Source organism: Eutrigla gurnardus (assembly GCF_963514095.1).
Source record: "Eutrigla gurnardus genome assembly, chromosome: 5".
NCBI classification, from domain to species: Eukaryota; Metazoa; Chordata; class Actinopteri; order Perciformes; family Triglidae; genus Eutrigla; species Eutrigla gurnardus.
In genome coordinates, this window is record NC_139919.1 from 21937564 (window position 1) to 21961489 (window position 23926).

General features: G+C 43.5%; 2 protein-coding genes and 3 pseudogenes across 19 annotated transcripts in view; all 5 read right to left on the bottom strand.

Moving 5' to 3' along the window:
- Positions 1–23926, bottom strand: part of LOC311013232 (protocadherin gamma-C5-like) — a gene marked incomplete at its 5' end in the record, with an annotated part of 293577 nt that overhangs the window by 26443 nt on the left and 243208 nt on the right. The gene's annotated exons all lie outside the window — the stretch shown is intronic.
- LOC311013298 (uncharacterized protein) lies at positions 246–6220 on the bottom strand (the record flags this gene model as incomplete). The annotated part of the gene is made up of 2 exons (XM_084009350.1): positions 3660–6220; positions 246–2629 (listed from the first exon to the last, which is right to left on the bottom strand). The coding sequence occupies exons 1-2, from the start codon at positions 6142–6144 to the stop codon at positions 246–248; spliced, it is 4869 nt and encodes a 1622-aa protein (XP_083865476.1). The 5' UTR covers positions 6145–6220.
- On the bottom strand, positions 6382–9561 carry LOC311013299 (protocadherin gamma-C5 pseudogene; annotated as a pseudogene). The gene is made up of 2 exons: positions 6941–9561; positions 6382–6471 (listed from the first exon to the last, which is right to left on the bottom strand). The product of its transcript is annotated as a protocadherin gamma-C5 pseudogene (transcript).
- On the bottom strand, positions 10356–12946 carry LOC311013240 (protocadherin gamma-C5 pseudogene; annotated as a pseudogene). The gene has a single exon. The product of its transcript is annotated as a protocadherin gamma-C5 pseudogene (transcript).
- LOC311013241 (protocadherin gamma-C5 pseudogene) lies at positions 13819–16495 on the bottom strand (annotated as a pseudogene). The gene has a single exon. The product of its transcript is annotated as a protocadherin gamma-C5 pseudogene (transcript).

A 23926-nucleotide genomic window follows, 5' to 3' on the forward strand; every position in this document is an offset into this window, starting at 1 on the left:
TTTACATAGGGACGCGTTGTTGAAAATACTGAAATATTGATTGTTTAGTGTAAAAATTAGAGCCAACTTAATAAAAATCACCACAGTGTTACTTACATGCTTTTCAGCAAAGGAGGCTGAAAGAGAACAAGGCTGAAAAGGCCAATTTTCACTTTTTACAATCCAAACTTTAGAAGACAAACAAGTACGATCTTATTTGAATATGGACATTTTACAAAATCATGATAAGACGTCAAAATAATCTGTCAACTGCTCACCTGCTGGCTCTCAAAGGTCCAGGTGCTGTCGGGTAAAGACGCATCCAGAACACTGATCACCTCCTTAAAGTCAGTGGTGCTGCTGGGTTTAATCAGCGTGAAATCACTGTACTCTGACATCGGAGACATACAGGACCTGAAGGACTGACTCTGAGACATCATGTCCCCTCCCAGGACCTCCACGTACTTTATAGGCCCATCACTGTTGAGCTGGATCTGCAGGTTCCTGTTGGGGTTCTTGTAATCATCACAGTCGCTCCGTCTCATGCAGCAACTATCGCTGCTTCTGCTGTTCCTCATGCATTTAACCGCTAAGATGAGAAAAGTCACCAGAGACAGCACGGACACCGAGGCCAGAGAGAGAATCAAATAAAGGGTGATTCTGCCAGTTTTCTTGCTGGGCTCGGCCGCTTTGTGTCGGAGGTCTAAGATGGGCTCATGGAGGCCGTCCTCCAGCAGGATGGACACCGTGGCGGTGGCGGACTGGACCGGTTCTCCGTCGTCCTTGATCTCTATAAGCAGCCTCTGAGAGGAGTCGTCCTGCTCGGACGCAGCGCGTTTAGTCCTCACCTCCCCTGTGTACAGATTGACAGTGAACAGAGAGGCATCTGTGGCCTCCGCCAGTCTGTAGGAGATCCAGGCGTTATGGCCCGAGTCCGCGTCCACGGCCGTCACCTTGGTAACCAGGTGACCCGCTTTAGCGGAGCGGGGCATCCTCTGGTGAGAGAGGGAGCCCAGAGCAGCGGAGGAGGGGTAAATAACAGCGGGGGCGTTGTCGTTCTGGTCCAGGATAAAAACATGGACGGTGGCGTTGCTGCTGAGAGACGGAGAGCCCTGATCCTTTGCCTGAACCTGAATCTGAAACACCTTCAGTTTCTCATAGTCGAACGAGTGCATGCTGTAGATGCTGCCGTTATCTGAGTTAATGTAAACATACGATGAGACGGACACGTCCTGCACTTTAGAGTCCAGGATGGAGTAGGAGATTTTAGCGTTTTCACCAAAATCCAGGTCAGACGCTGATACCGAGTACAGTATAGAGCCTGGAACCCCGTTCTCTTTCAAATACACATTATAGGAGGGCTGAGAGAATAGGGGAGGGTTGTCGTTCACATCAGTGATGCTGACAGGTATGATTTTCTTACTGGACAGAGGAGGAGAGCCTGAATCAGTGGCTGTTATCTCTATGTTATACTCGGAGAAGCTCTCTCGGTCCAAAGCACCACTGGTAACCAGCGCGTAATTATTAGAAAATGACGGTTTTAGTGTAAAGGGAGAACGTTTGGGAACATGTAAGGTTACTTTACCGTTCTCTCCAGAATCAAGGTCACGGACGCTGAGTAAAGCCACTACTGTCCCATCGCGAGAGTCTTCGGGTACAGAAGTAGGTTTTGAAGTAAGCACAATTTCTGGAGCGTTATCATTTACGTCTAAAACATCCACCTGGACACTACAGTGACCCTCCATTTTAGGAAACCCTTTGTCTTTCGCACTAATGTCTATTCGATATGAAGCTTGAGTTTCGTGGTCTAGCTGTTTTTTCAAAAATATATCTCCCGTTTGGGGATCTATATGAAATAATGAACGCACTGATGGAGGAGTGTGAATACCAAGCGAGTACTCGATATCTCCGTTCGGACCGTCGTCTATGTCTGTTGCTTTTGTTGTCACTACAAATGAACCATTCGCACTGTTCTCTTGAACAGCAACTTTATAAAAATTATTTTCGAACAACGGGACATTGTCATTCATATCGAGCACATTTACAGTTATTTTTGAAGTGCCAGACCTGACCGGATTCCCCCCGTCCATAGCAGTAAGAACTAAACTGTGAATGGCTTTTTTCTCGCGATCTAATGATTTGTTCAACACTAACTCTGGTATTTTACGTCCATTGTCGATTTCTTTAACTCTTAAAGTGAAGCAATCATCCTTGCTTAATGTGTACGTCTTTAATCCGTTACTCCCGACATCGGGATCCTCTGCGCTCTCTAAGGGAAAAATCACACCTACAACGGTGGATTCAGCGATTTCTATTACGTGATCGGTTTTAAGAAAACTCGGAGCATTGTCATTTACGTCTCTTATTTCCACTTCTATCCGCTTCAACTGTAGCGGGTGCTCTATGACAACCTGCAGAGGTAGAACACATGTCGCGCTTTGTCCACACAAAGCCTCCCGGTCTATTCTCTCATCTAGCACCAGCTCGCCCTTCCCCGCATCCACACTGAAATACTGTTTATCAGCGTCGGAGGCGACACGCAGTTTACGGTCAAAAATGTCAGATAGTCCCAATCCCAGATCCTTGGCCAGATTTCCTACCACCGAGCCCCGTTCCAGTTCCTCCGGGATGCTGTAGCGAGTCTGTCCGTCTATTGTACTCCACAAGAGGAAAAAATGATGCCACCAAAGCGCACACCATCTCCAGTCTCGGTATCCCATTCTCTTTGTCATCCCCGATCCGCTACAATACGACGTTATTCCCCATGGAACATAAAGGGGTCAATGTGAAAATCCATCAACGATGAACTTCCATCCAGAAATAACCGTATCCATGCACGAGCTGCGAATTAAACGTGTATTATTCTATCGGAGTGTTAAACGCATCCTCCGCTCATCTCGGGCTCGAAGCAATGTACTGGCTACGGTGGTGAGGATGGGTGGGGGAGGGAGTCGATCTCTTTGTACAGCTCCTAACGCTATTGGTGCACAGCCTCTCCCCATGCATCCAATAAGATGGGAACAGTGAAGTGTTCCAGACAGCACTGCAATTCAAAACTCTATGTAACGGCACAAAAATATGCTTATTCCAGTGAAAAACTGCAGAAAATTGGAGAGGATTATTTATTGGAGACACATGTTGTCTCTTCATTTTCATTGGTGTGACCATAACATATCTGTAAATGCATTTATATTGCAATTTCTATAGTTATGTTGACCTCAATATTGCCAGGTGTACAAAATGCAAATCACACTTCGAAAAATTGCAATGGAGTGGACATTTAGACTTCCAGCTATGCTTACACTTCAATTAAAGTGTTTACAATATCATCACTATGTACTTGTTTATTTTGCTTGTTGAATGAGACAATCATCAAAAGAGACATTCTCACAAAGCCCCATAGCAATCTGAAAACGCTTAATTTTGATTTATTCTTACTTAGTGAACTGTTTCTGGCAGGTTTATCACGTTCAGTTGCAACTGTGTAGAAATGTCATTGACCAAAAAACTTATAGTAAATATGGGAAAGCTTGAATATTGATTTGGAAACAATAAAACTGAGTATTATAATTCTTTGAACATGTGTCATATCAAATCAAAACGCTTCGACTGCAGGAAGAAATCACATTTGAAAATGAGTTGAATGCTGTGTGACTATATACACATAAGATTAGTTTAGCGTCTGCTCACCTGCTGGCTCTCAAAGGTCCAGGTGCTGTCGGGTAAAGACGCATCCAGAACACTGATCACCTCCTTAAAGTCAGTGGTGCTGCTGGGTTTAATCAGCGTGAAATCACTGTACTCTGACATCGGAGACATACAGGACCTGAAGGACTGACTCTGAGACATCATGTCCCCTCCCAGGACCTCCACGTACTTTATAGGCCCATCACTGTTGAGCTGGATCTGCAGGTTCCTGTTGGGGTTCTTGTAACCATCACAGTCGCTCCGTCTCATGCAGCAACTATCGCTGCTTCTGCTGCTCCTCATGCATTTAACCGCTAAGATGAGAAAAGTCACCAGAGACAGCACGGACACCGAGGCCAGAGAGAGAATCAAATAAAGGGTGATTCTGCCAGTTTTCTTGCTGGGCTCTGCCGCTTTATGTCGGAGGTCTAAGATGGGCTCATGGAGGCCGTCCTCCAGCAGGATGGACACCGTGGCGGTGGCGGACTGGACCGGTTCTCCATCGTCCTTGATCTCTATAAGCAGCCTCTGGGAGGAGTCGTCCTGCTCGGACGCAGCGCGTTTAGTCCTCACCTCCCCTGTGTACAGATTGACAGTGAACAGAGAGGCGTCTGTGGCCTCCGCCAGTCTGTAGGAGATCCAGGCGTTATGGCCCGAGTCCGCGTCCACGGCCGTCACCTTGGTAACCAGGTGACCCGCTTTAGCGGAGCGGGGCATCCTCTGGTGAGAGAGGGAGCCTAGAGCAGCGGAGGAGGGGTAAATAACAGCGGGGGCGTTGTCGTTCTGGTCCAGGATAAAAACATGGACGGTGGCGTTGCTGCTGAGACACGGAGAGCCCTGATCCTTTGCCTGAACCTGGATCTGAAACACCTTCAGTTTCTCATAGTCGAACGAGTGCATGCTGTAGATGCTGCCGTTATCTGAGTTAATGTAAACATACGATGAGACGGACACGTCCTGCACTTTAGAGTCCAGGATGGAGTAGGAGATTTTAGCGTTTTCACCAAAATCCAGGTCAGACGCTGATACCGAGTACAGTATAGAGCCTGGAACCCCGTTCTCTTTCAAATACACATTATAGGAGGGCTGAGAGAATAGGGGAGGGTTGTCGTTCACATCAGTGATGCTGACAGGTATGATTTTCTTACTGGACAGAGGAGGAGAGCCTGAATCAGTGGCTGTTATCTCTATGTTATACTCTGAGAAGCTCTCTCGGTCTAAAGCACCACTGGTAACCAGTTCGTAATTAGAAGAAAACGACGGTTTCAGAGTGAACGGACACCGTTTTGGAAGCTGTAACGTCACTTTACCATTATCACCGGAGTCAAGGTCTCGTGCACTGATCAACGCCACTACTGTGCCACTTGGTGCGTCCTCACGTACAGGACTGGGTTTTGAAGTGAGCACAATTTCTGGAACATTATCATTTATATCCTCTATGTCCAGCTGTACACGACAGTGACCCTCCATTTGGGGGATGCCTTTGTCTTTAGCAGTAATGTCGATAAGGTATGATTTAGAACTCTCATAATCTAAAGCGCCTTTTAACACAATTTGTCCTGTTATATCATCGATTTCAAATGTTGATAACACCGAGTCAGGAGTTCGGGACCCGAAATAATATTGAACTTCACCATTAAGACCATCATCGGCATCTGTAGCTGTCAGTTTGGTTACAAACGTTCCTTTGGAGCTATTCTCTTTTAAAGACACTTTGTATTCATTTTCATTGAATACTGGAAAATTGTCATTAGCATCAAGTACGTTTATAATAATCGTACAGGTACCAGATTTGACCGGGTTTCCTCCGTCTATTGCTGTCAACAGCAGCTGATGAAGAGCATTCTTTTCCCGGTCTAAAGGCTTCTCTAGCACCAATTGTGGGACAGCTTTACCATTTTTTGTGTCTTTAAATTTTAGGGAAAAATATTCGTTTTTGCTGAGGGAGTAGGTTTTCAAAGAATTGCTTCCAACATCAGGGTCCTCCGCGCTCTCCAAGGGAAAATATTTGCCAAGTGCAACCGATTCTGGTATATTGAGGTTAATCTCTTGTGTAAGGAAACTGGGAGAATTGTCATTTATGTCTCTTATTTCCACTTCGATTCGATGAGATCGCAAAGGATTTTCAACAACTACTTGCAGAGGTAAAACACAGCTGGCGCTCTGTCCGCATAAAGCCTCTCTGTCTATTCTGTCATTCACCACCAGCTCGCCCTTCCCCGCATCCACACTGAAATACTGTTTATCAGCCTCGGAGGCGACTTGCATTTTACGGTCAAAAATGTCTGATAATCCCAAACCGAGATCTTTGGCTAGATTTCCTACCACAGAGCCCTGTTTTAGTTCCTCCGGGATGCTGTAACGAGTCTGTCCGTTTATTGTACTCCACAGGAGGAAGAAATGATGCCACCAAAGCGCAAGCCATCTCCAGTCTCGGTATCCTATTCTCTTTGTCATCGTCGGTCCGTTATAACACATTATATCCAATCGAGATCTTGTTTATAACAATGTTGGAATCCGTGATAGTAGGAAATACCCCCAAATAAAAAAAAATGCCACACTATGTGAGCATGGCTGTAAATTCAAATCCATGTTTAAATCTTAAAAAATACGAGCTCATTGCTGTCTGTCTCCTCGAGCTCTTTGCATTCTCAGTGCTACGGCGCGGTTGCTGCATGGGGGCAGGGACTAGATTGCTTTGTACAGTTCGGAATCCTATTGGTGCACAGCATCCATTTCCACCCTCCAATGAGGGGGAGACTGATCGACACTCTTAAAGTGGTAGTATCTACTCTTGTTGTGAGCCTGACGATCATGACAAATATCACTGGATATAATTTATGATGAGCAAACCTTGTAAAAAAAAAAAAAAAAGAGTAAACCATACATTAAAAACACCCTGAAGTCACTATCCAAAAAAAGAAGAAGAAAGAAATTGAATTTAGTATCACAGAAAACCGCGAGATCATAACAATATAAAGTATCTATTGTCACTATGATTGTAGAGAGTAAATAAATCTACTTGGTTCCAACGCTGCATGAATGTGGCTGCATTTGACAGTCGCTGTCCACTCTGGTGGTGCTGAAATGTTCAAATATACAGGACTACTTGTAAAACTCGACCTGTATACAACGTGATACATAACACACCTAGATAGATAGATAGATAGATAGATAGATAGATAGATAGATAGATAGATAGATAGATAGATAGATAGATAGATAGATAGGATGATTTTTGATGATCATCTTTTTTATTCATTGTTAAGATAACTGATTGTTTTTTGCTCACCTGCTGGCTCTCAAAGGTCCAGGTGCTGTCGGGTAAAGACGCATCCAGAACACTGATCACCTCCTTAAAGTCAGTGGTGCTGCTGGGTTTAATCAGCGTGAAATCACTGTACTCTGACATCGGAGACATACAGGACCTGAAGGACTGACTCTGAGACATCATGTCTCCTCCCAGGACCTCCACGTACTTTATAGGCCCATCACTGTTGAGCTGGATCTGCAGGTTCCTGTTGGGGTTCTTGTAATCATCACAGTCGCTCCGTCTCATGCAGCAACTATCGCTGCTTCTGCTGCTCCTCATGCATTTAACCGCTAAGATGAGAAAAGTCACCAGAGACAGCACGGACACCGAGGCCAGAGAGAGAATCAAATAAAGGGTGATTCTGCCAGTTTTCTTGCTGGGCTCGGCCGCTTTGTGTCGGAGGTCTAAGATGGGCTCATGGAGGCCGTCCTCCAGCAGGATGGAGACCGTGGCGGTGGCGGACTGGACCGGTTCTCCGTCGTCCTTGATCTCTATAAGCAGCCTCTGAGAGGAGTCGTCCTGCTCGGACGCAGCGCGTTTAGTCCTCACCTCCCCTGTGTACAGATTGACAGTGAACAGAGAGGCGTCTGTGGCCTCCGCCAGTCTGTAGGAGATCCAGGCGTTATGGCCCGAGTCCGCGTCCACGGCCGTCACCTTGGTAACCAGGTGACCCGCTTTAGCGGAGCGGGGCATCCTCTGGTGAGAGAGGGAGCCCAGAGCGGCGGAGGAGGGGTAAATAACAGCGGGGGCGTTGTCGTTCTGGTCCAGGATAAAAACATGGACGGTGGCGTTGCTGCTGAGAGACGGAGAGCCCTGATCCTTTGCCTGAACCTGGATCTGAAACACCTTCAGTTTCTCATAGTCGAACGAGTGCATGCTGTAGATGCTGCCGTTGTCTGAGTTAATGTAAACATACGATGAGACGGACACGTCCTGCACTTTAGAGTCCAGGATGGAGTAGGAGATTTTAGCGTTTTCACCAAAATCCAGGTCAGACGCTGATACCGAGTACAGAATAGAGCCTGGAACCCCGTTCTCTTTCAAATACACATTATAGGAGGGCTGAGAGAATCGGGGAGGGTTGTCGTTCACATCAGTGATGCTGACGGGTATGATTTTATTACTGGACAGAGGAGGAGAGCCTGAATCAGTGGCTGTTATCTCTATGCGATATTCAGAAATATTTTCTCGATCTAAAGCACCACTGGTAACCAGTGCGTAATTATTAGAAAACGATGGTTTTAGGGCAAATGGAGATTTCTTCGGGAGCTGTAATGTTACTTTACCATTAACACCGGAGTCAAGGTCTCTGGCGCTGAGCAAAGCTACTACGGTTCCATCAGGCGAGTCTTCGCGCACTGGCTTTGGATGCGAGGTGAGTATTATTTCTGGAGCATTATCGTTAACATCTAACACTTCAACGTGGACAGTACAATGCCCCTCCATACTCGGACTGCCTCTATCGTTCGCACTGATTTCTAATTCATAATTTGAAGTCGTTTCAAAATCTAGCTTTCCTTTTAGAACTATTGTCCCTGAAGTATAATCGATACTGAAAACAGAGAGACCATTATCTGTTGTATGCGCGCCAAAGGAATAATCTATCTCTCCGTTTTGACCATCGTCCATGTCTGTCGCTTTTGTTTGTACTATAAATGCTCCTTCTGCAGCATTTTCACTGATGGATACTTTATACAACGTTTTCTCAAACGTTGGGACGTTATCGTTGATGTCCAGAACTGTGATAGATAACTGAGCTGTACCCGACCTCACTGGGTTCCCTCCATCTAGAGCTGTCAACAAAAGCTTATGAACAGCCTTTTTCTCTCGGTCTAGATTTTTTGCTAAAATCAATTCAGGGACTTTCCTTCCACCAGCCAGTTCTTTAACTCTAATATTAAAACACTCATCTTTACTGAGAGTGTATGACTTTAACGAATTAATCCCAACATCTGGGTCTATAGCGTTGTCTAATGGAAAACGAACGCCTAAACCAGTAGATTCTGCAACACCCAATGTGATATCATTTGATGGGAATCTTGGCGCATTATCATTAATGTCTTGTATTTCTACCTCAACACGAAACAGTTGTAACGGGTCTTCAATTACAACCTGCAGAGGCAGCACACAGCTGGCGCTCTGTCCGCATAAAGCCTCTCTGTCTATTCTGTCATTCACCACCAGCTCGCCCTTCCCCGCATCCACACTGAAATACTGCTCACCAGCCTCAGAGGCGACGCGCAGTTTGCGATCAAAAATCTCAGATAGTCCCAAACCCAGATCTTTGGCTAGATTTCCTACCACAGAACCCTGTTTTAGTTCTTCCGGGATGCTGTAACGAGTCTGTCCGTTTATTGTACTCCACAAGAGAAAGAAATGATGCCACCAAAGCGCAAGCCATCTCCAGTCTCGGTATCCTATTGTCTTTGTCATCTTTGGTCCGTTATAACACATTAATTCCAGCCGACGTATTATGTGGAATCATGCCGAAATCCATCATCGCAGGTGTTATTCCAATAGAAGATTTCCCACAAGCACTGAGCATGGCTGTAACTTGAATTATAAAAAGAAACGTCATCTTCCAAAATACGAGCTCATTGCCGTTTGTCCTCTTGCTCGTTGTATTGTACGTGTTACAGCGCTGAGGCTGCATGGGGGCAGGGACTAGATTGCTTTGTACAGTTCTGAATTCTATTGGTGCACAGCATCCGTCTACCATCCAATGAGGGGGAGACTGATCGAGACTCTTAAAGTGCCAGCATATATTCTCTGTGAACCTTTCCCTAACTGACATGAATCATTTTATGGCTTCAACAAATGTAAAGGTATCATTTGACTACAGAAATATTATTAAAATTATATTATGATAACAAGAAAGTAAGAAAGAAAGAAAGAAAGAAAGAAAGAAAGAAAGAAAGAAAGAAAGAACCGGAAATAAGCCTGGCGGATGCAAATTGAAATATAAACAATATATTCTTCCACAATGAGATTTCTTATTTTAATCAATCACTAGAAACATGTTTATGGAGGACATTATTATTATGAAAGATGATTAGACAAAGGCAAAAAGCGCTCACACACAGACTTTGTGACAAAGCATGCCTGCATCCCACTAAGTGTCGCTGTCCACATCTGTGGTGCTGAACTATTCGGGTGCTATGGAATTGTGCCTTAGATTGACAAATGTCTTGAACACAATCATTTGAACTTTTTCTGACAGAGTCACCCACTATAATGTCTCCAAGACTGTAACCAAAAATTAGATTAGAGAGAGAGAGAGAGAGAGAGAGAGAGAGAGAGAGAGAGGGGGGGGGGGGGGGGTATTTCCTGTACATAATCGTGAATGTTATTTTTTATTCATTTTTAAGATCAATGGTCATTTTTTGCTCACCTGCTGGCTCTCAAAGGTCCAGGTGCTGTCGGGTAAAGACGCATCCAGAACACTGATCACCTCCTTAAAGTCAGTGGTGCTGCTGGGTTTAATCAGCGTGAAATCACTGTACTCTGACATCGGAGACATACAGGACCTGAAGGACTGACTCTGAGACATCATGTCCCCTCCCAGGACCTCCACGTACTTTATAGGCCCATCACTGTTGAGCTGGATCTGCAGGTTCCTGTTGGGGTTCTTGTAACCATCACAGTCGCTCCGTCTCATGCAGCAACTATCGCTGCTTCTGCTGCTCCTCATGCATTTAACCGTTAAGATGAGAAAAGTCACCAGAGACAGCACGGACACCGAGGCCAGAGAGAGAATCAAATAAAGGGTGATTCTGCCAGTTTTCTTGCTGGGCTCGGCCGCTTTGTGTCGGAGGTCTAAGATGGGCTCATGGAGGCCGTCCTCCAGCAGGATGGACACCGTGGCGGTGGCGGACTGGACCGGTTCTCCGTCGTCCTTGATCTCTATAAGCAGCCTCTGAGAGGAGTCGTCCTGCTCGGACGCAGCGCGTTTAGTCCTCACCTCCCCTGTGTACAGATTGACAGTGAACAGAGAGGCGTCTGTGGCCTCCGCCAGTCTGTAGGAGATCCAGGCGTTATGGCCCGAGTCCGCGTCCACGGCCGTCACCTTGGTAACCAGGTGACCCGCTTTAGCGGAGCGGGGCATCCTCTGGTGAGAGAGGGAGCCCAGAGCAGCGGAGGAGGGGTAAATAACAGCGGGGGCGTTGTCGTTCTGGTCCAGGATAAAAACATGGACGGTGGCGTTGCTGCTGAGAGACGGAGAGCCCTGATCCTTTGCCTGAACCTGAATCTGAAACACCTTCAGTTTCTCATAGTCGAACGAGTGCATGCTGTAGATGCTGCCGTTATCTGAGTTAATGTAAACATACGATGAGACGGACACGTCCTGCACTTTAGAGTCCAGGATGGAGTAGGAGATTTTAGCGTTTTCACCAAAATCCAGGTCAGACGCTGATACCGAGTACAGTATAGAGCCTGGAACCCCGTTCTCTTTCAAATATACATTATAGGAGGGCTGAGAGAATAGGGGAGGGTTGTCGTTCACATCAGTGATGCTGACAGGTATGGTTTTCTTACTGGACAGAGGAGGAGAGCCTGAATCGGTGGCTGTTATCTCTATGTGATATTCAGAGATATTTTCTCGATCTAAAGCACCACTGGTAACCAGTGCGTAATTATTAGAAAACGATGGTTTGAGGGCAAATGGAGATTTCTTCGGGAGCTGTAATGTTACTTTACCATTAACACCGGAGTCAAGGTCTCTGGCACTGAGCAAAGCTACTACGGTTCCATCAGGCGAGTCTTCGCGCACTGGCTTTGGATGCGAGGTGAGTATTATTTCTGGAGCATTATCGTTAACATCTAACACTTCAACGTGGACAGTACAATGCCCCTCCATTCTCGGACTGCCTCTATCGTTCGCACTGATTTCTAATTCATAATTTGAGGTCGTTTCAAAATCTAGCTTTCCTTTTAGAACTATTGTCCCCGAAGTATAATCGATACTGAAAACAGCATTGTCTGTTGTATGCGCGCCAAAGGAATATTCAATCTCTCCGTTTTGACCATCGTCCATGTCTGTCGCTTTAGTTTGTACTATAAATGCTCCTTCTGCAGCATTTTCACTGATGGATACTTTATACAACGTTTTCTCAAACGTTGGAACGTTATCGTTGTTGTCCAGCACTGTGATAGATAACTGAGCTGTACCGGATCTCACTGGGTTCCCTCCATCTAGAGCTGTCAACAAAAGCTTATGAACAGCCTTTTTCTCTCGGTCTAGATTTTTTGCTAAAATTAATTCGGGGACTTTCCTTCCACCAGCCAGTTCTTTAACTCTAATACTAAAACACTCATCTTTACTGAGAGTGTATGACTTTAACGAATTAATCCCGACATCTGGGTCTATAGCGTTGTCTAATGGAAAACGAACGCCTAAACCCGTAGATTCCGCAACATCCAATGTGATATCATTTGATGGGAATCTTGGCGCATTATCATTAATGTCTTGGATTTCTACCTCAACACGAAACAGTTGTAACGGGTCTTCAATTACAACCTGCAGAGGCAGCACACAGCTGGCGCTCTGTCCGCATAAAGCCTCTCTGTCTATTCTGTCATTCACCACCAGCTCGCCCTTCCCCGCATCCACACTGAAATACTGCTCACCAGCCTCAGAGGCGACGCGCAGTTTGCGATCAAAAATCTCAGATAGTCCCAAACCCAGATCTTTGGCTAGATTTCCTACCACAGAACCCTGTTTTAGTTCCTCCGGGATGCTGTAACGAGTCTGTCCGTTTATTGTACTCCACAAGAGAAAGAAATGATGCCACCAAAGCGCAAGCCATCTCCAGTCTCGGTATCCTATTGTCTTTGTCATCTTTGGTCCGTTATAACACATTAATTCCAGCCGACGTATTATGTGGAATCATGCCGAAATCCATCATCGCAGGTGTTATTCCAATAGAAGATTTCCCACAAGCACTGAGCATGGCTGTAACTTGAATTATAAAAAGAAACGTCATCTTCCAAAATACGAGCTCATTGCCGTTTGTCCTCTTGCTCGTTGTATCGTACGTGTTACAGCGCTGAGGCTGCATGGGGGCAGGGACTAGATTGCTTTGTACAGTTCTGAATTCTATTGGTTCACAGCATCCGTCTACCATCCAATGAGGGGGAGACTGATCGAGACTCTTAAAGTGCCAGCATATATTCTCTCTGTGAACCATTCCCTAACTGACATTAATCATTTTATGACTTCAACAAATGTAAAGGTAGCATTTGACTACAGAATTATTATTAAAATTATATTATGATAACAAGAAAGAAAGATAGAAAGAAAGAACAGAAAGGAAGAAAGAAAGAAAGAAAGAAAGAAAGAAAGAAAGAAAGAAAGAAAGAAAGAAAGAAAGAACAGGAAATAAGCCTGGCGAATGCAAATTGAAATATAAACAATATATTCGTCCACAATGAGATTTCTTATTTTAATCAATCACTAGAAACATGTTTATGGAGGACATTATTATTATGAAAGATGATTAGACAAAGACAAAAAGCGCTCACACACAGACTTTGTGACTAAGCATGCCTGCATCCCACTAAGTGTCGCTGTCCACATCTGTGGTGCTGAACGGTTCGGGTGCTATGGAATTGTGCCTTAGATTGACAAATGTCTTGAACACAATCATTTTAACTTTTTCTGACAGAGTCCCCCACTATAATGTCTCCAAGACTGTAACCAAAAATTAGATTAGAGACAGAGAGAGAGAGAGAGAGAGAGAGAGAGAGAGAGGGGGGGGGGGGATGAAAGAGAGAGAGAGGGGGGGGGGTATTTCCTGTACATAATCGTGAATGTTATTTTTTATTCATTTTTAAGATCAATGGTCATTTTTTGCTCACCTGCTGGCTCTCAAAGGTCCAGGTGCTGTCGGGTAAAGACGCATCCAGAACACTGATCACCTCCTTAAAGTCAGTGGTGCTGCTGGGTTTAATCAGCGTGAAATCACTGTACTCTGACATCGGAGACATACAGGACCTGAAGGACTGACTCTGAGACATCATGTCTCCTCCCAGGACCTCCACGTACTTTATAGGCCCATCACTGTTGAGCTGGATCTGCAGGTTCCTGTTGGGGTTCTTGTAATCATCACAGTCGCTCCGTCTCATGCAGCAACTATCGCTGCTTCTGCTGTTCCTCATGCATTTAACCGCTAAGATGAAAAAAGTCACCAGAGACAGCACGGACACCGAGGCCAGAGAGAGAATCAAATAAAGGGTGATTCTGCCAGTTTTCTTGCTGGGCTCGGCCGCTTTGTGTCGGAGGTCTAAGATGGGCTCATGGAGGCCGTCCTCCAGCAGGATGGACACCGTGGCGGTGGCGGACTGGACCGGATCTCCGTCGTCCTTGATCTCTATAAGCAGCCTCTGAGAGGAGTCGTCCTGCTCGGACGCAGCGCGTTTAGTCCTCACCTCCCCTGTGTACAGATTGACAGTGAACAGAGAGGCGTCTGTGGCCTCCGCCAGTCTGTAGGAGATCCAGGCGTTATGGCCCGAGTCCGCGTCCACGGCCGTCACCTTGGTAACCAGGTGACCCGCTTTAGCGGAGCGGGGCATCCTCTGGTGAGAGAGGGAGCCCAGAGCAGCGGAGGAGGGGTAAATAACAGCGGGGGCGTTGTCGTTCTGGTCCAGGATAAAAACATGGACGGTGGCGTTGCTGCTGAGAGACGGAGAGCCCTGATCCTTTGCCTGAACCTGGATCTGAAACACCTTCAGTTTCTCATAGTCGAACGAGTGCATGCTGTAGATGCTGCCGTTATCTGAGTTAATGTAAACATACGATGAGACGGACACGTCCTGCACTTTAGAGTCCAGTATGGAGTAGGAGATCTTCGCGTTTTCACTCATGTCAGCATCCGTTGCCGTTACTGAACACAAGATGTTCCCAGGGGCATGGTTCTCGTTTACATAAACGACATAAGAGGGTTGGGAGAAAACTGGTGGGTTGTCATTAACATCTAACAATTCAACAAGTATTATTTTTTCACTCGATAATGGAGGCTTTCCGGAATCAGTCGCAGTTATCTTGACACTATACTGGCCATTTTTTTCACGGTCAAGTGGCCCATTCGTCACTAATGAGTAATGGTTAGCGACCGAAGGATTTAACTTGAAGGGGGATTTGGAAGACACTCTTAACGTAATCTTACCATTGTCACCCGAATCTGGGTCTTTTGCACTTATCAATGCAATAACCGTTCCAGTGGCAGAGTCTTCTGGAACAGGTGTTGTTAAAGACGTCACAATTATTTCAGGAATATTGTCGTTAACGTCAACTATTTTAATTTCGACGCCACAATGCCCATCCATCTCAGGATTACCTTTGTCTCTAGCAGTTATGTCAAATCTATGTACAGGATTAGTTTCATGATCTAAATTTCCTTTGACAACAATGGCTCCAGTAGAAGGTTCAATGTCGAATAATGACAAAACGAGATCTGTAGTTTGCTCTGCGAAGTAGTACTCGATTTCTCCATTGAGTCCTTCGTCTGCATCTATGGCTTTAACGTGCATGATTTGAGTCCCAGGTGTTGCCTTTTCGCTGACATTAGCTTCATATACTTGTCTCTCAAATTGTGGTGCATTATCATTGTTGTCAAGTACTATAATTGTAATTTCAGATGTCCCTGAACGCACCGGATCTCCGCCATCTACAGCAGTGAGGATAAGATTGTGTACAGGCAGCTTTTCTCGATCGAGAGGTTTGTCGAGGACCAGTTCGGGGATTTTTCTACCGTCTTTGTGGTTTTTAACAATCAATTTGAAATGATCGTTTTTGCTTATAAGATAAGAGCGTACAGAATTAGGGCCGACGTCGGGATCCTGTGCACTTTCCAAAGGAAATCGTGCGCCTGGATTGACCAGCTCTGCAATTTTAACCACTTTCTCTTTAGTAAGAAAACTAGGAGAATTATCGTTTGTATCCTGAATTTCAATTTCGACTCTATGCAGCTGTAAAGGGTTATCTATGACGAGTTCCAAAGGCAACAAGCATGACGGTCTTTGTCCACACAGCTCCTCCCGATCTATCCTATCAATCACCACCAGTTCTCCCTTCCCCAAGTCCACACTAAAATATTGCTTACCGGTTTCCGAGGTTATCCGCAATTTACGTCGGTACAGTTCCGATACACCCAAACCCAAATCTCTGGCTAGGTTTCCTACCACAGAGCCCTGTTTCAGTTCCTCCGGGATGCTGTAGCGAGTCTGTCCGTCTATTGTACTCCACAAGAGAAGAAAATTATGCCACCACAAAAACGCCTGCCATGCATGCAATTTGTTCCACATTATTCCTCGTTCCATGAATCTCATATCTTGTCGGTCCAATCCCAACTCCGTAACTCAATACATGCACAAGGTCTATGATCCAATGTAGATGCGTCCACAAAGACACTCATGCTTTGTGTCTGCATATGCATCCCTCCCCTCCTGTGCAGAACATTGTACTGGCTACGACGCTGAAGCTACTGGCTGACAGGGAGAAGATCTCTTTGTACAGCTCCGAATGCCATTGGTGGACTGAGTATTCTCATTTCGACCAATCGTGGCATCAGTAAGCGTCTACAGCAGAGTGACGTAAAAATATGATCCATAGAGAGAGATGATGCTGTTTTTTTGCGAATCTATCAAAATAAATATCAATAACTATATTTATATAGCACATTTAACGTTTTACCAGCACGAAAAATGTGTAAAATGTGTATATGAAGACTACAAATATAAATATTTAAACTATAAAATACCATAAATATTATGAAACACTGTAATGATAATAAAGATAAATGATGAACACGTCGAGTGAACTACAAATAGCTGAAAGCCTGGTCATTAAATGATCACTCATATATGGTGGATTGTGTTAATCCACCATATATCCTATTGCCTGTATGCACCTGCATACATGCACATGCCTTTGTGGCTGACAAGGCTCTTTGTTGCCTTCCTGTGGTCCGAGGAAGCCAATGCAGCCTGTATACGTCATTACGTCTCCCCGGTTCTCAACAAGAACTAATCCTGTCAGCGGCCAACGTAAAATACCCGTATGGAGGTCTGTAGAGCAAATGAAAAGGGAGGGGGAGCGGAGATGCGCATCCGCACTAGGCGTCTGCTCTGAATGGAGGTGGGCGACAGAGGGAGATGTAGAGAGGCAGGAAGCGAGAGGGAGAGGGAGAGCGCCTGAGCTGATTTCAGCACCACATGTGTGGACAGCGCCACACAGGCGGCCAACTGCTGCTGCTGCATGTCGCTGGAGAGGCAGACAGCCTCACAGGCTCTCATTGAAGACAGCAGGCAGCCGGAAAAACAAAACATTTACTCCCGTACTATTTTTCGTACAGAATACACGAACAAATACAGGAGCAGATAAGCCATAAGTCTAAAATACATAATTAGATTTGCCTGCTTACTGGACAAAAACTAATGAATACAAAAGGAAAATAATATGCTCAAGAATGTAATATCACTTTTAAAATAATCACGGTTGTATAAGTATAACATGATAGAAGTATATATTATTATTATTATTATTATTATGCTTGCTAACATTATACTTCTGGTATTTTATCAGTGAGGAAAGGCAGCATTCAGAGATGTAGTAATTAAATTATTTATTAATGAATAAATAATAGATACTTGGGGTTGAATTATAAAATCAGACTCTATATTTTTATGCTATTTTTCAATGAGTCCCAGGATGTCATTTTCAGGGTGGATATTTGTAGGCATTGAGAAACACATGCAGAGTGTAAGTCTGATGTAAATACTTGGCAGCACACATGCATTTTATTCACACAATTCCATGTTAAGCCTCATATTGCATGTGTTCACTGCCAGGTGTTGAGCTACAGTATAAAGTGTGGAAGTGATTTATATTTTACCATCCATATATTCATTAAAATACTTTCCACACCCATGTATCCTGTTCAGGCTGGAGCCTGTCCCTGAATACACAGGACAGGGACACACTGGACAGGACATCACATTCCTAACACACATCAACGAACAGGCACATTTACACCCAGACAGAGGAGGACATGCACACATTATATAAAACATTTTATTTTTAGTATTTGTCTATCTCTGTTACATATATTCATTAAAATTGAGATTTTGTCTTGCAATAAATCCGAGGAACAATCTAAGCTTCAGTTTTAAATTATGTATTATTTTAGACTGGTGATGATTGAACTGTAAACGTTTTGCATTTCCTGTTGAATTGTAGTGTGTGATACTGGCATATGTTTCTGTTATTTTGTCCATCCTATATATACCAATTGGGGATGGAATAATTAACAGAAACAATGCAAGGCAGTTCAACAGCACCACAAACTACATCCCCCAAAACAATACAATTTACAGTTTCAGCAAAACTGACCATGACAGCCTTTGTGAAGGGATTATTTGCAGGACTTGTATTAGGCTGCATTCATTTTAAGCAGGTGTACCTCATTAACTGGAGTGTATGAAGAACACCTTACAATATATTCAATCCAGTACATTAACACCACACATCACAGCCACAAAAATAACCAAAGAGTTGAATCAACTTCAAACCTTTACTCGTCTATAATTGATTTTCTAAATTTGAGTCAGTTTCCTCTGATATGTTAGAATACTGCAGGCTTATGATGTCATATTAACTTGCAATGTTTGTATCACTTTGTATTGTACTTGTGTTTTACTTTATTTACACACTTCTTTATGATTCAGTGGATGGTCGTCCAGAACACAAAAACACAGGCTAAAATTCCAGAAACAGTGCTGGACAGTATAATCACTGCAACTTCATTCAAGTACGAGTAACTTTACCAGCTGGTTTTCCCCGCTAATACTTTTCTTAATCCACCTAAACCGGTTAGTGGGGAGAGCTGTTCAACTTCTTGATTCAAATGTAAAGTGCTTTCACACCTAGAAAAAGGGGGTATGTACAAAGAAGCTTAAATGCTGGTTCAAATCGATGACAGTTTCAATGTATAACTTCATGCTGTGGCTCAGAGTTGGTGGTTCGAACTCCTCCAGTTTGCATGCCGAAGTGTTCTTGGGCAAGATGCTAAACCCTGTATTGCTCATTGGCGTGTGAATGAGTTAGCTCCTGATGTGCAGGTGGCTCCCCTGCCATATGAATGTGTGTGAATAGGTAAATAGACTGAATGTAGTTGAAAAAGACTAGAAAAGCGCGATATAAATAAAAGTCAATATACCATTTACTTAATTTAATACCTAGAGCAAAGAATTATAATTGAATTGTCAACGTATCTAGTGTATGAATTGCAAATTATATTGATGTGTTAATTCAGTGTAAAACCTTAGATAAAACTACTCACACACACACTCACACTGTCACACTTGATCTGTCCGCCTGATTGAATTAAATCAGTGATGAAAGATGTTTGCGAATGTGAACAGAAACAATCTGATTAACCTTAACCCGACTCAGTGCCAATGTGTAATGTTACGATACTGTAAAATCACATTATTGTAACATCTGTTTGAATTGTGTTACTGTATGATGATCTAGACTAAGATGTTCAGTTGCCAGTACAAGGTCATCAGTGCTATTTTAGTGCCATGGATATTTGTGCCACTCTGTGTGTTTGATGGCTGTGAACAATAAAGATGAAAACTATTTCTTACCTTATTTGGTGAGACAGGATTTAACAGGAGTCAGGGAGGAGACAGGAACAACATCAGGCAACACATGAAAGAGAAAAACAAGAGACAAAGGATGTCAGTTAGACGGGTGGTCAGCATACAGAGTCTGGCTTTGGGAAGTACAGAAACAAACATACTTACCATGTGTCTCAAAAAATGGGTGTTCATGTGGTGATTCTACAATTTCTGTTTATTTCGATTAATAATAAATTGTATCTCATGATTGCTCTTTCAAAGAGTACACTGTGTGTGCACATAAACTATTAAAGTTTAAAAATGTCTGTATCTGTGTCAGCCTTCAGTAATAATATAACATTCTTGTGCATCCATCAGTTCATATTGGGAAATAAAATATAAATACTTGGAAAACTGTTGTGGTAAAAGTAACATTTTGAGTGCAACTCAATGCATTTTGAGTTGTATTAATACTCTTACAATAACATCAGTGTGTTTAAACAGGACTGAACAGATAATGGGACATGGACTAATCTTAACTGATGAAATAATGAAGAAAGTATCAAACCAACAGAAAGAAAAATAGGGAATACATTGCCATGGAGCTGTGTTTGTGTATGTATGAGTTAGTAAGGGAGAGAGACAGATATAGAGAGAGGATGAATCTTCAGAAAAACAAGTTTGTTTTCAGCATTGCTCTCCTTGTGTAAGGGTGATGTTTATAATAAAACAAAATAAATAATATTGTTAAGAAAGCCTTGGCAGATAGAGAATGTTATCACATAGCCCACAGCTGCAGGTCACTGTGGTCGCCTTACCAAAAATAAATATATCCAGTCATAGGTTTGTGAATCATTTTCAACAGCATTCCCTAAATAGTATACTACAGAATACAAACTTAACAAAATCAACTTGCCCTAGAAGCGGAAGCATAAACAGACTTTGGTACAGTCCAACCACTTCAGCCTAAGCCATTAACACAAATGCTAAGGGAACTGGTGACATTGAAAACCCTGCTTACACTGCCAATGTATATGAATCACAACCAAAATACTGCACTGCTGCACAAAGTCACTACCCTCATAGCAACAGCAGGGGGCCTCAAGGCGATGCCCTGAGACAAATCCATGCCTCACTAATGAGATTTTTTGCTCTGTGACCCTTTGTTTGTCACAGTTAATGTGTGTATGAGTGTCTCTGTGATGAAAGCTTCTAAAACAAAGTAAAGCAGACTAGTGTATTGCATAATATCCTTTTTCTTTATGCACATGGACACATGTGAAGTGATAACACAGTCCAAAAGACACACATCCAAAATGAACAGGTCAACCAGGGGGAAAAGCAAAAAGAGACGACATAAGGCTGATGTTCCTTTCATATCAGAGAAACAAAGATTTCAATAAGTAAATGGTTATTCTAAGCTTATGTATTAGTCAATATAATCATCATAGAGATGGGTTTGCTGAAACAAAGTAAGGCAAAACAAAGAGGACAGCATCCGTCAGAATGAATATTAAAAGCGGCCATGATCACCCTCTCCCCCTTCTCCATCATCAGTCACCCCAGTTCTGAGAACGCTGCACCTATTTGCCCAAAACAGGGGTGTCTCCTGTCCCTGCACTATCAAGAAATGCATGAAGCCATCCCAGCTGAGAGGCTGGATGTGATGCTGACCCCCTGTGCCTCAATGGAAAATGGTACAGCCCTGCCAGTGAGTCAGCTTGTTGCTATGGCAACACATCCCACCCTGCTTGCATCCCACCCTGCTTCCAATGAGCTGGCAATGGTGGAAAAAAAGATGTACAAAAACAACATGGGGGATATTTGAGGAAAGGGTGATGCAAAGACACACATTTGCACTTAGATGATATGTCCTTTCAAACATACATGTTTATGGACTGCTGGGTAATGGAAAATCTCATCATAAATGGCTGAAAAATGATATGAAGTACATATTTGTTTTTGCCATGAACAAGGCAACCTACCCAGGGATGCAATGTCACCTTATGGTGTATAGTTTCTTTTTATAGACCGAACAAAATGTCCCACACTGGGCAATCTCCCGCTCCCTTTCTCTATGTCTCTTTCTCACTTTGCAGTAGAGTGGTGCAGCTGGAGAGGGGGAGGGGAGGGATGCAGAGAATGAGATCAGCAGGAGGAAGGAAGACTGTTAGAAATCAAGAATGACTACTGAACAGTAGCTATCCAAGTCTAGCTGCTATTTGACGCAATGTTATCTATAGTGACTGCGTAAATGGCAGTTAGCAAAACAGTTTTTAAAATTCTAAATTAGGATGCAATATGAGAACAATTTGAACATAATATATGATATATGTTCAAGTTATATCATGTAACTACAATATCATACTAATTATAAATATTCACTTCATCTTTACTCCTTTAGAAGGGAAGAGTCTGTCCTTCTGAGTCACATTACAATGTGTGTGTGTGTGTGTGTGTGTGTGTGTGTGTGTGTGCACTTAACCTTTGAATCTATATTTTAGTGATGCCTGAGTTGATGTGGAGTCTTTCTGTGCTATCTTAACTTTGCCATTGCCCCATATAACACAGTTCTAGGTAATCCCTAGTGTAATCCTTTACCAGAGAGTAAGCCAGTGCATAACTCCACACTCTGGGACACTGACACACATCCAAATGCAACATCTAATGTAAGATCCCAAGAACACACGTCAGGTATACCTGCCTCCATGCAAAGAAAAGTACAGATAATGATGGACCTGCATTCATATAGCGCTTTTAAATAGAATAAACACCGAGTAAATAAACACCGTGCACACATAGTTTTTGTCCTGCCATCAATCTGAAGCACCTGAGGAGCTCAGCAATATTGATATCTGCACCATAGTAATCAATACATTTGCCATCTGTACATGTTTGACGAGGCAGTCAGCTACACATTAATGCTGTGTCCCCAACACTTCAGCTTGCTGAAGAGGAGATTGAAGCTTTAGTTTAGGATGCTCTCCAACTGCTTGGCCCTATTCTGTACATGTTTAAATGTACCATTTTATGTCAAACAACCAAACAGTTACTTAGGGACAGGCAGCAGCAGTCATCACAAGGAGAGAGTGTTATGCGCTGGAGCTATGTACATATAATTGTCTTGGTGGATATCATGTTCAGAGTATTAAAGTGTAATTTGCTCTGCAAGGGGTTAAGTCACAACAAGTGACTTAACCCCTTACAAACAAGTCGCTGAGATCAGATATCTGAGATATCTTGTAAACAAAACTACAATGAGGGGTCGAAGAACAAACATTAACCACATCCCCAAACACACATATGGTGCACAGTGTGTGGACGAGCCCCACCGGCATACACATGGGCACACAGCTGCTCCCCAGACAGCTTGGCTAGGAAGGCGGGACACTTGAGCAAGACCGTGGGCCTGTGGGAACCAGGAGCTTCTGCATGTGATTACAGTTTTGTGGTCAGTAACAAGTTAAGCAAAGTGATGTTTGGGACTTTGTGTAAGTTCCAAACTGAATGCTGCCACCTCCAATGAAAGGTCTCTTAAACAAGAGAAAGATAAAACACCAACACACTGAAGGGGTAGTGGGTAGAAACAGGTTGAACTATTTACCTGCTTGAACAGATTTACTGTGAGCTTTGACCCCTATGGAGACACTGGCCAAAAGAATTTATGGTACTCAGTAAAAGCCGTCTATTAACAAACCGCAGTAATGATTTAAACCAAGTTGAAACAAATAAAGCAGACACAGATGTGGGCTGATAATGACAGACCGCTTCCAGCGGATATGGGGGTTAAGACAATTAACGTGCGTTTCTGCCTTGTATATTGTCAACTCTTATTTTCAAATGCACACCCAAAACATCCTGCAGACTTTACTGCTCATACACCACACAGAGAGACGAGACCAGGCACTCTGATTCTTCCTCTGATACTGGTCACAATCTGTAAATGCCAATGTATGTGCCCTTTTATATGATCTTATTTCACTGAATTTAAAATAAACATATATCAAATAGAAATCCCTTTATTTTCTTGCCACGGGCCTCATTATATCAACAGGGTTACTTGTACCAAGTCCACCAGCCTTTCACTTTCAAAACAACACATAATTTTCATATTCAGCGTATAATGTAAACCCTCACATGTGGGGACAGGAAGTAAGGAAACTAGCCCCACTGTGTAACTCTAAACAGCAGTATACAGTATATGATGCTGGTTAAAATCATTACCTTAGAGAATGCCGGGACAGATAGATTTGAATACATTCTAGGTCAGTCTTATTTTGTCATTAAATGTTTCTATTCAAACACATTCAGCCTCTGTTCTAATTT